Here is a 15,026-nt window from a genome sequence, read left to right on the forward strand (position 1 = left end):
GCGCAGGAGCGCTGCGAGCACGGGCTCCCTCGGTCGGATACGGTGCGGGCGGGCTCAGGAGGGGCGGAGCCGGCGGCAGAGAGTGATTCGGGCGGGCGTAACTGCGAACTTTTGTTTGGTGTGTTGTGTGAGTTAGTTTCCGCCGCCGGGACAGAGGCGCCGGCCGGGCTGGGCCGGGCTCGGGGAAGCGCCGCACGGCCAGAGTTGTTTTGCCAGTTGCCGCGGGCGGGTCGGCTTCCCGACCGAGGGGTGAGAAGCACCGGCGACAGCAGGACGAGCCCGCGGCCCGGGGAGCGGGGCATGCGGGACTGGGAATCCGGGCTCTGAGCCGCCGAGCCCCGCCAGGGAAGCGCCGGGGGGTCCCGACGGAGCCATGGATCCTGGGCAGCCTCAAACGCAGCAGCCGCCGCAGGCAGCGCAGCCCCCGGCCTCGCAGCAGCAGCAGCCGCCGCCGCAGCCCCCTGGCCCGGTGTCGGGGGCCCCGGCCGGCGCGGCGCAGCCCCCTGGTGCGGGGCCCCCTCCGGCGGGGCACCAGATCGTCCATGTGCGGGGCGACTCGGAGACCGACTTGGAGGCGCTGTTCAACGCCGTGATGAACCCCAAGGGCGCCAACGTGCCACACACGCTGCCCATGCGACTGCGGAAACTGCCCGACTCCTTCTTCAAGCCGCCCGAGCCCAAGGCCCACTCCCGCCAGGTGAGGGGGAGGGAAGGAAGGGGCCCGCGCCGCGGGCGGGCGGGGGGCGGCCCGGCCGGGCCGTGTTCCCCCTCCCCGCCGCCGAGCTCCTCCCGGGGGAGGTGTGTGGGGGAGGGGGCCGGGGCGGGAATCCACGGGGCCGAGCGGGCGGGGGGCGCCCGGCTGGGGCTGTCGGGGCGCTCTCTGCCGCCCCCACACCCCTTTATTTGTTCTTCCCCTGGGGCAGGGCCGCCTCCCGCTCCCCGAGACGCCGATGGGGCCGGGGCCGGGGCCGGGACCGCGGCGGGAGGGCGGGGGAGCGCTGGCCCCGTCCCGGTCTCCAGCGGGGCCTCGAACTCCACATCCGCTCCTTGGCTATCTCGGCCTCAGCGGGAGGGCGACAGTGGGGGTGAGCCCCTAAAACTTGGGTGAAAATGCTTCGCTTGGAATGTCGCTTTGCGGTCCAGTTCCCTGCCCTCGGTGGAAGGGGTCGATGAAGTGGTGCCAAACCTACACCCCCCCCCCCCCCGCCCCGTCAGTAAATATGGATGTGACTTTTCCACCATTTCAGCACGGCGCTGGGTTGAGTAGGATTAACCCCCCCACGTACACACGCACGCACATCCGAAGTTAATTCCCGAGCCAGACGCCAGGTCCGACGGCGTCCAGGGCCCGCCGGGCGCAGCGCTGCATCCAGGGCAGCGGCGGCAGCCTGGGACCGGGGCTCGGAGCCGTGGGGCCTCGGCCGTGCCGGCCCGGGGGAGGGAGCGATGCGGGGCAGGGCCGCGCAGGGAGCGGGGGAGGGATGCGGGGCAGGGCTGGGAAGGGGGCGGGGCAGCGCCGGGGGGAAGGGGCGATGCGGGGGCAGGGCCGAGGAGGAACGGGGTGGGGTATATGGGGCAGGGTCGTCGCTCGGCCTCCGGGAGCTTTTAGTGTTTGAAGAGAGGGAATTTTGTAGCAACACCTAAGTGCTGGTGTGAATACGAGCGAGAGCTTCTGCTGTTAACCAACGTTTTGGATGGAGACTGTGCATATCTAGTCAAGTGTTACTAAGTAATGAACTTAGTTGCTAAGCTATAAAATAAGTTTTATTATTGGCTATTGTCACTTTATCTATGTAACCAGTAAGGGTGAAACTTGCTGTGTACCCGTGTTGTTAAGGGCCTGTCAGTATTTCCATTATTAAACTTCTGTTTTGAACGATTTATAACTTGCTTTCAGAAGTTCATTCCAGGCTGAACCTTGGCATGTACTCTCCTAGCCTAGGAGTTAATTCATTTTCCAAATACTCAAAAAAGCAGTCTGGCCTTCATATAGGAAGACTAAAAAGAAAATTGGAATGGGTGGAGCTGATCTGCTTCTGTAGTTCTGCTAGCTTCTGAGTAGCAGACCTTTAATGACGTACTGAAATAAGGGGTTTATGTATAGTGTTCTCCCAGCTTGTGCAAATCTCATTGCGGTTTCATTGTGTACAAATCTGAATGGGTATACATTCGTCTAACTCTTGGTGCTGTGTCTTGTTAAATAGAGTAACTGCAGTTAAATAGCTGTCATGTTTAAAATGCACTAAAAGTGTGTGATGGTCATACAACTTTTGGTTGTACTTTTAGGCTTAGTCTTATATTCCTTGTATGTGTTAATCTTTGTCTGTAAAGCGTATTTAGCTGGATCACTGTTCCTTGTACCAGTCAGTGGTTCCTAAAACATAAACTTGAAATCCAGCTAAAGCAAGAGAGAATCGTTTGCTTCATTGTGGACTGTTTTCATTTTTCCTTTTTGTTTAGTTGTGCCACATAAACATTCAGCTTAAAGGTCTCTCTTTTCTATAATGCTGTGATTCTCAGGAATTTAAATATTGCAAATCCACTTGATTTACTACTTGCTTCTTTTGTCTGGATGTAAGTGAAAGCTGATTTGTTTCCAGTTGAACACATGGAACTTCATGTGTGCTTGCATACGGATAGAGTGAAGCAGAACTGTAAGAGTGTGTAAGTGGGGCCTCTTATGGTGTAATACCTTGTGTAGAGAGGTGTGACAGGGACTGATACATGCATCTCATTATAGGTGTCAGTGTTGTTCTGGTCTGTCTATAAAACCAGTTAATTGGTAAATATATTATTAAAAGCTAATTTTACTTCACCAGGTTTTTAGAGCTGCCTTTTCTGTTCCATGTTGGACGTGTATTTAGTACTGGCAAGGACTTTCTGTGTACTTATGAATGGTGACTCCAGTGAATGGGTTTATGAGTCATTTCTAATTGACCGATTCAACTGTTTGCTGAAGCTTTGCTTTGGATAAAGCATGGACAGACTCTTTATACCCTTAAAAGTTTGAATTACTCGGAAATGTTATGTTCAGTCTTCTTGTTTGGGTTTTTTTAATGGTTGAATTCATGAGTCTTCCTCCTTTAGAACTCACTGCTGCCAGTTGGCATTTCACTATTGCTTTTGTCTTTGTGTGATCTTTTAAATCCCTACAAGCTGAGGGGAGGAGGGGATGGTCTGGTTGGTGTGTGGTGTGTGTGTCTACTTGAATCCCCACACCCCCACTTGAAAAGGAGAGTGGGAAATTCACTCCTCCAGCAGAAAGTGGGTGTGATGGTAGGGAGTGGGTGCTGTCCAGTAACAAACCACTCAATGCACTGGATAAGATCTGCTGACTGCAGGCAGGTTTGTTCTTAACCCTGTGCTGAGGAGTAAGAACTTTAGTTTTCAAAATAAAACTAAGGGCTCTCAACACATACAGTTAATAATTCTTGACTTGCACAGGGGCTTTTAACCAAAGCATGGAGGCTTGATTAAACAGTAACAACTGGAAAATAAGCATAACTTTAGAACAACTGAGCTGTGAATTTCTCCTGAAACGTTAATTTAAAGTGAAATGTCTTCTGACAGCTGCATTTCTACTGAAATATAGGAATGTTAATAAAAATAATTTCACTCCTGGCAGGCCAGCACTGATGCCGGGACAGCAGGAGCCCTGACCCCTCAGCATGTCCGAGCTCATTCCTCTCCAGCATCACTGCAGCTGGGAGCTGTTTCTCCAGGGACACTTACACCCTCTGGAGTAGTGACTGGACCTGGAGCTCCATCTTCTCAACACCTCCGCCAGTCTTCTTTTGAGATCCCTGATGATGTACCTTTGCCACCAGGTTGGGAGATGGCTAAGACACCATCTGGACAGAGATACTTTCTTAAGTAAGTAAAATTTCTTTTCTGTTAGCTGTATCTCTGGCTCTTTTTTTTTTTTTTTTTTTTAATATATGTTTTTACCATCTTAGAATTTCAGTAAATTTCATTGTGTTTAAAATATGTATTTTTAAAAACATGCTTGTGATTTTAAATAGGGGACTCTCACATATCAACTCTGCTTTCAGAGTTTCAGCAGTTTCTGAAAACTGTATGGTACTCTGTGAATATTTGTCCTATCTTAATCTTAGCTAAGGAATGCCATCCATTATATTGTGTACTAAAAAATCAGTGAAATTAGCATTCTTAGTCATTCTTGAACAATGAGACTTCTGGTTTTGCTGAACATTGTCAGAGTTGTCATGCAAGTCAAGATAACATTTTACCTAATTTTAATAATACAGATGTAAAAATACAGAGTTTACTTTAGAGAGTATTGTAGTAACAGTATGTCAGGACTTCTAATGTTTTGATTGAAGACAATTGTTTAAATACACAACCAAAATGTTTTTTGCCTACTCTCTCTTCCTGAGGTAATTAAGATATGTGTTTGATTACAGTATTTGTGTTTGTAAATTAACTCATCTACATTCCTGGCAACGATAAGCAAATTTCAGAATTTCTAACATTGTTTCATGTTCCTAGAGCTGTAACTTTTCTACACAGTGAAATAAGTATCACCTTTTCTATAACTGAAGAAAGTTAGACATGCCATCCATTTGACACCCAATCCATTAGGAAGCATTTTCATTTATTCTGTGCAGTTTTCTAAAACAGCAGGGATTTGTCCTTCTTTCTGAAAATGTGCCCACTAAGACTATAACATGTCCTCAAATACTTTGACTATAATTTGAACTTTTTATTTAACAGCAAGTCTCTAAATAACTTCTAATATGTCATTTGCAGGGTGGGGAGAGGTAACGCAGTGTTACTTATGGAAAACTTGTTTCAGCCAAGAAAAACGTATTTGTTACTAACTTTCCTGCTCAAACGTTGTGATTAATACCTGCATCTAATTGAAGTAGTTGAGCTTGTAGCCTTAAAAAACAATAACAAATTTATATTGTCTGCAATGAAAATTGAGCTTGCAGAACTTCTTAAAAATGTTTCTTGTTCCTGTAGCTGTGGTATTTCCATACAGAGAAAATAGCTTTTTCTTTTTCAACCAAAAAGAGGTTGCAGTAGTTGTCTGAAATTATTTGAGCCTGAAGGTTCCCTTTTGAGAACAATCATTCTCTATTAGAAATGTGAAAATAAGCATTAACTATAGATCTTGAAGATGTGATATTTTCTTTGGTGAAGTTTAACAGATCAGTGTGTTCTAGAATATGAGCTCTTCAGCAGGCACAAGTACAAGGTTTTTTTGAACTCTGTAATTTATGCCATTTGAGAACTGTAGCTCATTGAACCTTGAGGAAAGAACAGAATGAGTTTTGAAATGAAAAGCAAACTTTTGTTTTGTCTGTGTTAGTGAGAGCTCTTAAAGAGCACCTTATGAAGCATGAAAAATAGATGTTTGATTTTAAAGTTTTACTGCCACAAGTGTTTGTTCTTGATAGCACTGTCAATTTTACAGAAGATGAAAGAGTTTAAGAGATGAAAAATGTTTTCCTGCTCTTCTAATGATTTTTTTTAATTGTGCTCATTCAGGTGAAATCAGAGTGAAAGATTTATTCTTGAAAAGCTTTTTCTGCAGTTTGATTATTACCACAAAAATCTTTCCTTTTTCTTCTGCAAGTTTTTTTGTCCTTTCTTGGTGTCCTGGTATCCATTTCAAAGGGTCAGGTTTCAGCAAGAACAATAAAGAGCCTGAGACTGGAAAGTACACACAAGTCTGGCAAACTCATCTGCATGAGCAAGATCATTTGTTCTAAAGCAGACATCCAAAGTAAATGATTGAAAGAGCTGCTAGCTGTGAGGGATGTGTCTTGAAGGGGAAAGGAGTGGAAACAAACCAGGTTGTTAGGAAAAAAAATAAAGGCTGTGCTTTTTGAACCTCTCCCCGCTGGGTCACATGCTGACCTTGGAAGATTTTAAACTGTGTAATGGGCTATTTCCTTTTGGCTTTCCTTGGATGATGCTCTGGTATGGGAGAGTCTAATGAGGACAGTTCTGTTCACACTTGAAGAACATTTGTTCATAAAAGGTTGCTTAATACTAGATACAGGTGAGATACACCAACTTAATTGGAGTTTAAGATTTGTAAAAAGCAGTTAAAGTACTAGCACAGTGTTTGCTCTGTATGTGTAGGAAGCCCAAAGAAATTTAAGACTAGTTTTGAGTAGCAAGTTTGTATACTAAAGGTTTTTTTTTCAGTGATGAGTGGTAAGTTCTAGCTCACACCTACAAGTCTGCTAAAGCTCACATCTAGCCTGGTTATACCTTAAACATTTGCTTGAAGTGTGAGTACTAAGATTTCTGATTTTAAATCACCTTTAATGTGGTTCCTTCTACCATATGCAGATTTTTAGTGTCTCTTCAAGTATTCAGCTTTTTTTCTTCATTGGCTGCATCACTCCTTGTTTCCACTTGCTCTGTGAACAGTCTGGTAATCAGGCTCTAGAAAGATCTTTGCAGAATAGGTAACAATATTAAATTCTTTCCAGATGTCAGTAAGCCCTATGGTTGTAGTTATCATAATATGCTACAGTGCAAAGAGAATAATACAAAATTGAGTACCATACTTAATACACTCTGGAATTACAGTCACTTCTCCTAATCAGTGGATCAAGCACTGCAAACACAGTAATTTGTGCAAAGAAATGAAAATAGTGTATATGGGAGAGAAAATACTTATTCGTCTCTGTGTGTTTATGTTTATAGAGATAGATGCACAGAGTTGTTTGGCCAGCTATTTTATATACACACCCCATGTAGCCATACACATTAAAAGAAGGTGAGAGCAGTACTGTAAGGTTTGAACCAGAACTACTCTTGTAAATTAGTCTATCTGGAAAAATAGACCCCCTTACGTATGAATGCCCAACATATGATTTGCCAGAATTCCACTTATTAGCATTCATCTCACTGTTATGAGTAGTAATGCTGAATTTCATTTTCCCTTTGTGATGATTTTGAGCAGTGGGTTAAGGCCTGCTTACTGTACGGCTGGTAAAACTATTTATTATTGATACTGCTCCTTCAGAGGAGCTCATAACTTAAGACTTGCTGGTTAGTGAGTGGTCACATCTGAGTCATCTCTCACTGATGTAGCCCATTCTTAAACATACAGTAAAAAAGCCGAGCTTGGTTTGTGTGGTGATGTCAATTGCATTGCTTTTTAACCGCTTCCTGTTAGCCAGCTGCTGCTTGACATTTCGGTGAACTGTGCAGAAAGATAGGGAATCGCTCTCGAGGCAAAAGATAATGTGCAATGGGAGTAGCAGACAACAGCTTGCAGAAAGAATAAACAAATTTTGCTCAGTTTTAGAATTACTCTTGTATCATTTTAAATTAGAGTTATGCTTTTAATTCTTAACAGAGCTTGTGGAATACTTCTCTCTTGTTGCAGTGTGAGGATAAGTTAACTGATTGTCCAGCAAACAAGTCTTGTAATTATTTTTCCTACAGGAAGTAGTTCTTGCAAGCAGTTTATCAACAACTTCCTATTTTTTCTGTGAAGTGTTGAATGACTTCCTGAAGGAGGCCAAGGTGGTTTTCATTAGTATTTGTGGGTGTGTTTGAGGTGTTTATCCATCTGACAGAAAAAAAGATTGCTGTTACACATTTCTCATGTGCTCCATACAGAGGTACGGTTTTGGGTGTTACAAAACCAACTAGTGTTAAGATAACAGGGAAGTTTGTTGCTTTAATTTTTGGTTTTGGTTTTTTTAAATTTCCTTATGCCACACATGAAAAATATCCAGTGATGATGTTAAATTTCTCTTGCATCCTGTTTTTACCCCTGATTGGTAGTACCCACTACACCAATATCCTTTGTTCCCCTTGGCCTCCCCACCCCAGCAAAATAATCTTAGTTTTCAAGGACAAAAGATGTTCATTGGAAAAGCTGCAGCCACAGCTGCATATTTTATGCAATAGTTTAATTTAGTGAAGTGCGTATTCAGAGTCATCAATATAACTTCTTGTGTTTATAGTTCTATAGTTCAAGCAAGCTGGTCAGTAAAATAGCAGTATTGTTGGAAGCCAAAACTGTAGCCACTGCTTTTGATGGGCTTCTCTACTTTCGAGTGGTTGCTAAATTCTATTTGTAATATGTCAAGGTAGTTGCATTTTTATATTTATGATTTGACTGTTTAAGAAAATACTCAAAAGATCAAAGATCTCTCTAGAAAAAGCCATGAAAAAATGGTGCTGTGGACACTGTCAGTTTCAGAACATAGCTGAAGAAAAAACATTAGTTAAAACATTTTCAAAGGAAAGCTTGCTGTGGTATGTTTTTGACAATTTAAGGAAAGACAGTCACAGTACTACTAAGTGTGTGTTCTTCCTTCTACCTCTTACTTTGAAGAGTCCTATGAAAGAACAATAACACAATTTTTTTTGAATTCGCAGTTCTACTGAACATTTCAATATCTTCGAAAGGGCTGAGGAAGAATAAGGGCAAATTGGCCTCATTTGTGTTAGCACTGAGACTGGGCATCAGTGAAAGCAGTGGCACACATTTCCTTGTGTTTGGTGAAACGTTGTTATTCATGCATTCAGTACCCTGCTGTAGCAAGGTGATTTTATAAGACTGTTCTAAAAAGCAGTTGAGATATGATTTCAGGTAAACCAAAAACATATCTCATGGTTTTCACAAAATTTTTTTAATTTAATTTTTAAGCATAATGACATTTATTATCTTCAGAAGAAGATAGAACTGGGGAAAATACAGCATCTGTGGCACCTAGTTGGAACTTAATAGTTAAATTCTCTCTGACGATTTTTTTTAAGATTAGTTGTTGATCTGAACCTTTCTTCTTGCCATGGGTTTTTTTGCTTTCATATATCTTATAAAAATAGTCTTCGTGCATTGTAGTATCTGATTTTGGGTTTATATGCTTTAGGTATCTCATACTGCTTTGTAGCATGGCTTTCCTAGCTCCTGAATCAAATTTGAGATCAGTTTTATCATACTGGTGATCTGAAAATTTTTATTGTGTTGAAAGCTGTAATTGTGACTAAGTCTTAACCAGTCTTTTATAATTAAAATACTAAGGTATCTCTGATTAGTAATAAGAAGAGTATTCAAATACAGGTTTAATCAGAATTTCATGTTTAAAAAAAAGATGCTTCTGCAATTCAACTTATTAAATATTTCATCTGGTTATATTTGAGTTAGAGTTTTAGCATTAAGCTCTATGGGTGTAATTGCACTGCTATGGAGCTACCCCTGTTTTCTGAGGTCTTCTAAAGACAAACAGGAGTTTGATATATAAATCAAGATGAGTGTCTTCTAGATTATTATCCCTTTGCTTTTTTTTTTTTGTATGTAGAAGATGACAAAGAATTACAGTAGTTGGTTTTTAGTAGTCATCTGGCTCGTTGCACAGGATAGTCTTAACCCCTCAGTCACATGATGGACATTCCTGCTTGATAAAAAGCAGTAAAATAATAAAAGCATGTTAATTTGAAAATTCCCAGGAACGTAAGACTGAGCACTACTACATCATATTTTTGCAAGAAGCTTCTAATGGGTAAATGCTGTTGAACTAATCACTGGCATGTTTGGGTAAAATCATACCAGCTTACAAGTTTCATCTCTTAGTCTCTTATCTTTCTCCTTCTGGAAATGAAAAAATAACAGTAGCTTTAAAATTCAAAATGTAAAGCCACCATTTATACTTTGCTCAATTTCCCCATGCAATTGTGGCACAACAGCTGCAAATTTTTAAAAGCTGACACAGCAAGCAAATTGGATTTTTCACTCTTTCTGGTTTTAGACTAAACCCTCAGACAAAGTAACTTATTAGCACTGGGAGTACTGAAATATTTAACATCAGGACCTAAGTTAAGTCACATTTAGAAGTAAAGCAGAGTTCCTGTAGCTCTCAAAGACACATTTTCACTGGATGCAGGCGCTTAGCGGGGTGATGCCCAGGAGATTCACTCTGTTGCTCAGGGGTGAGGTACAAGATTAACTGTTAAAACTAGTCTTAGTTACAGGCAATCTTGATTAAGACTAGACACCTCTCCTCTGCAACCAACCAAAGAAAAGAAAAACAAAAATGAGGTGAACAGCAAGAGATCTGTCATCCAGACAGAGTGATTATGTAAATGCTGTTATTTACTTGACTCAGTTTCTCATGTAAATTATAAAGAAAATTTCACTTGGTTGAATGCAGGAAATTTGCGGGAGATTTCTGTGAGTAGCAGTCCTCTGGTAGGTGCCCCTAAGATATGACTAAAGTACCATGTAGTTGGCCCAAGAGAATGACAGAATTTGTGTGTAGGGGAAATTTAACAGCATGGGAGTTAGCACGATGGGAAACAAATTCTTGCAGGAATGTTGTATTGGAATTTTAACAGATAGATGCCGGGTACTGGCTTTACACTGTCCTCCAAACAGTTTGCTGAACCAGATTTTGACATCAGGATCTGTTAGGAAATTTACCAGCTGAACTGTATTTTTTGTTAAGCGTTTGAATAGGAATTTACAGCATGGAGAAATTTTGTTTTTAATATGAAAACAGTACCTCATAGCTGCTTTTTGCTAAATAAAACTGGAGTTTTATTTGGAGAACAAAAGTTTTTGTAAGGCGTGACTAAGCTGTGTCGCTCTTTCATGGCCTCCTGAAGTGCTTCTTGGAGTCTGTTTTCTGGGATTCACTCTGTTGTTGTTTTATTTGGCTTTTAGCTAAGTTACTTCAGGCTGTGTTTCAGGCAAGTATTCTAAATTGCTGGTTAAGTCAAAGTAATAATACAAAGCCGCCTTGTAAAGTAAGACTTTTACCAGTGTGCTGCCTGTCGCTCATGTCAGTTGCTAAGGAGACAAAGCTGTCTTGAAAACAGTCTTGGACTTTGCTTTAATTTTGCTAACTAGGCTTCGCTGCATCACAGTGAAAGACCAGATCTCTTTTGTTGAGTCTCTGACATGCTGTTTGGTAACTTAAATTAGTGTTGGGGGTTCAGTGTAGTTACTGATTATTACACCGAGGTTGTGAAGACAGTTTTTTTTCTGCTGAATTGTTTTATAGGAAAGTCAAGTAAAGGTCATTATCTATTGCTAGTTTATCTCCAGTGAGTTCTGATTTGTTGAGAACTTTGTTTGAAGTCTGTCTGCAGTACATAGATTTGTTTTAAACAGTGTTACAACTTCAAGGATGCCTTTCCCTTTCTGAGTCCTTTGCTGCAAATAAACTTTTTTGCCTTTACTGGATATGTTATCAAGTTAGACATCTATGGTTGAATAGCATCTGAGAGCATAGGTTTACAGGCAAAATGGAATTCTTTGATTAAAGGAAATAAATGCAACTCACAGGTATATTTTCTTCTTGTATCTTACTTCTCAGTTATATTTTCTAATTCATTGTACTTATTTGAAAAGCTTGGTTGGCAAGTCCTCTGCAATTACTTTGATTGCAACATTTCATGTAGTCTCTTTAGAATGGTGAAAAATAGAGTAAAAGAGAAATTTCTTCCTGTGTTGCTGTTGGTGTAGTTATTTGATTAATAGACCTAAATGTCCAATGAACAAATAATTCAGTGGTGATTTTTATTTACAAAATTTTTGTCACTCCCAGGGCAGCCAGCTTTGCATGAGGTAAGGATATGAAATATATATACTTAAAAAGGTGTAATCTGATGTATAAAAGGCTGTGACAGAGTTGCTTTGAAGTGTGTTCTATGCCGTCTTTAGAGATTGTTTTCATAAATATAAGAAAATATGTTTGCAGAAAAAAATAATACTGTGCTGTCACTGGATTTTAGGTGTCCCTTGACTTCAGTGATGGTCTTTGGGTCATGATGAATTGTACTCATTTAACAGTGAAATATTTTAAATACTTCCAGTTTTCAGTGAAAACAGTTAATAGCATGTTCTGTGGTTACAGGGATTTGTACACAAGTACCTGTCTAAGCTAAAATTGCCTTTGTCCTAGTTCATGTGTGGATTGATTTTTGAGAGCTTTTTGTTATGCTGCTGTTGACAGAATTATGTTATCATCAGTGTGGACTTCTGTTTCATTTTTATACCTTTGGCCTCAACACATGCATACTTAATTTCTGAGCATGTATATCACTTACTTCTGGCCAGTGAGTATAACATTTGAACTGAAGTAAGCATTCTCTTTCATAACTGGTATTTCAGGTTTTCACTTTTTATGAGATTTTAATTCTAAAATGAAGCAGACCTAAGATTTTGGAAGCAAATAATTAGTAAGTAACAGAGGGCAGGAACTTTCAAATTTGTATTGTTAGAACTGTTAATCATTATGATTGTGAGGGTTTGGCTTTGTCTTTTTATTTTTCCTGTAATGACTAATAACAGGAAAAAGATCTATTGGATATTTAACAATATCCTGGTAATTTAGACATTGGTTAGGCATAAGGAAGAGAAAATGTGAAACAGACCTTAGCATAAACAGTTAGTTAAGAATTAACGTGTAGCATCCTTGTTAACAAGGTCAAAGGAAGTCTTAATTACATGCTTTTAAAAATTGTTTGCAATTCAAAGTTGTCCCCATTTTTTATTACGCTGACAGACAGGTCCTGACATGATCAGCTTTGTGTTATGCAAATTTGTTGAGGAAGTTGGACAGTTCATTGTCTTCTTAAGAAATTAAATTTTAGTTTTATGTGGTAATATATCCAGGAAAAAAAGAATCAGTCAGTCAGCTTCATCATTGTGGTACCCATTTTCCAACTTTCAGTTTTAGTGTTGGAGTAGGGAGCAGGGAAGCAGAAAGGGGGATGCTTTTGTTTTCTTCTGGTGCAACCCTTTGTGTAGCTTTTGCTGACAGCTACAGTTTGAATCCTGTTTATGCTGTGATGGTGAGTAACTCAGAGATTGTGGATGAACTGTTACTGATTGCTTTGCTCTGCAATCTTGTTGGAGTAGAAGTGTAGCCTTCTGTCTGTGGTAAACTTGACCTTTTTAAAATGGCCTCAGATGCTTGCTCTCTGAAACCTAAGGGTTTTAAGTTGTTTCCACCTAAGGTAACAAGTAACTTACCAAATATTTGAGGGAGTGGCAATAAAGTGAAAATTGCTGGCTTTTGTCATGGATAAAATTTATGTAAATCAGTTTATGGGAAGAAGTCTTTTATATTCGCAAGAAACAGTTGAGCTCTTGTTTTGTGCATGCATATTTGTATGGAATTTATTTGAAATACAGGAGATCCTGGTGTTGTTGCTTTTTACTTTGCTAGTATCTTTGCATAATTTTCCTGTAACTTTGTAAAATTCTTTATTTGAAAGGTATAAGTAGACTTAAAGTTCCGCTGATTCATGGTGCTTTTACTTCTTAACCAGCTTAAATGACTTCTTTCTGATTTCTCCTGATAAATATATTTGATCATTATAGCCCTTACCTGCAGCTGGGACATGAACTTACGAGACCTTAGAATACTTTACTGAAGCATATAAAAACTGAGTGCGACCATTCAGTTACCTGCCCACTGTTGATTAAAATTTTCCAGCCTCAACTACCGTATGCAGGTATTTATGCATGTACTGTCTGTCTTCATCCAGTCAAACTGCAAGATATACTTTAGATAAAAGTGTTCTTCTCTTGTGTAGGATGCAGTTCAGTTCTTGACTGCCAGCTAAAAATCTTGTCTGTTCTGCAAGCTGCAGAAGAATAAAGAAGATGCAAATTCTTGAAAGCAAGCACCAAAAGTTATGTTAAATTAATATATACAGCCTGCAGTGCAGTAGCAACTGGTGCTGTCACACTGTGCTTTACACCACAGTCCTTTCATTTGCTCTTCATTAAGACTAGTAGGTTTTCATTTAGGTCAGTATAAATCTTGCATACCATTTGAGGCAATATTTCTGCTGAAGAAGAAAACATTTATTTGTGAAATCTATTGGGCTGTTTAGCTCATGTTGATGCCCAGCATTTTAGATTAGTGCTGGAGGATCCTACAGCAAGGCTGAACTGCAGAATTAGATGATAGTGTTGTGTTGTTTATCATAGAGGTGTCTTTCTGAGTAAGACATCTAAAGTATACTTAACATTATCAGGTGAAGGGAAAAAATCAGAAGATGATAGGTGATAGAAGTGGAGAATAAAAACCAGCAGTATTGGCAATAGGGATGCAGTAGAAGTAGCTATGCTATTCTCTCTAAGTCTCTTCTTAAGGTTATTGAGGTGTTTGAGATGTTCAGTTTTAAAACCTAGCAACTGCTGGGCCCTGCCGACATTGCTTTTGTAAGAGAGCTTGTTAACAGCATCACTTGAAACTTCCCCCATTTATACAAACTGAGTTCAGGTGCCTGTCCAGGTAGCTGTCTTGTTGCTGGTAGTGGTCAGGAGCAAATTTTTTTTGCAAAGACTAAGCAGGACAAGCATATCTCTTTGCTGTTCAAGCAAATATTCTTCTCTAAGAATTCTGCTGGCTTCTGACTGTCCTCCAAGACTTGTGTTGTCTGTGCCTTAAGCCCCTTTTAACACTGGCTGCATGCTTTGGCAAGGAGTCTGTCTCACTGGTTGTCTGTCCACTGCATGAAGAAACGCCTTCCATCTCTACTAAGCTTGGCCCCCATTAGCTGCATTCAGTGGTGCCCTGTTCTTACTTTAAATGGGACAATGAGCAGTTGTTACATATTTGTTCTATTCAAGATTGCTGTCTTTTCCTCGAAAACTACTTCTTTTGAAATTTGAAGATCTGACGGATTTTCCTGGAATAGAAGCTTTTTTCAGTTAACCTTGCCACCCATTTTTTTCATATCCTGAACTCATGCTTTTTCCAGTTTTTATTATTTTTCAAGTAAAGGGTTAGGAATGTTTTGCAGCATTCCCCATTCTGAACCTTCCATCTAAAAAGTACTCAATTTATTCTTACTGCCACTTGTCCTTTATATACGTGGTTTTTCTCCCCAGTTCTTTGCAGTTAGCAGTTGACCAAAAGTAAATTTGTATCATTGGGGAACTAGGGTGCTGCTGCTGCTTTCTCTTGGATAGATTCCACTGTGTAGGCCCCTGTGGAAGTTAGCGAGAGTCCCACTGTCCGGTGCAAGAGCTGCTGATTCCTCCTTCCTAGTGCTGTGTGTTTGCT

The 15,026-nt window shown here is 40.6% G+C and overlaps 1 protein-coding gene across 8 annotated transcripts in view; it reads left to right on the forward strand.

Moving 5' to 3' along the window:
• Position 1: 1 nt before the first annotated feature.
• The window catches only part of YAP1 (Yes1 associated transcriptional regulator), an 86,612-nt gene continuing 71,587 nt past the window's right edge, over positions 2-15,026 (forward strand). The window contains exons 1-2 of one of the 8 annotated variants that reach the window (XM_038128565.1): positions 2-697; positions 3,626-3,873. In XM_038128565.1, the coding sequence (XP_037984493.1) occupies positions 374-697; positions 3,626-3,873 (572 nt within the window). In that variant the 5' untranslated portion in view covers positions 2-373. The remainder of the gene's footprint in view (positions 698-3,625; positions 3,874-15,026) is intronic. The other 7 variants (XM_038128573.1, XM_038128576.1, XM_038128584.1 and 4 more) reach the window with 7 other exon arrangements.

This window comes from Motacilla alba, chromosome 1 (genome assembly GCF_015832195.1).
Source record: "Motacilla alba alba isolate MOTALB_02 chromosome 1, Motacilla_alba_V1.0_pri, whole genome shotgun sequence".
Taxonomy (NCBI): Eukaryota; Metazoa; Chordata; class Aves; order Passeriformes; family Motacillidae; genus Motacilla; species Motacilla alba.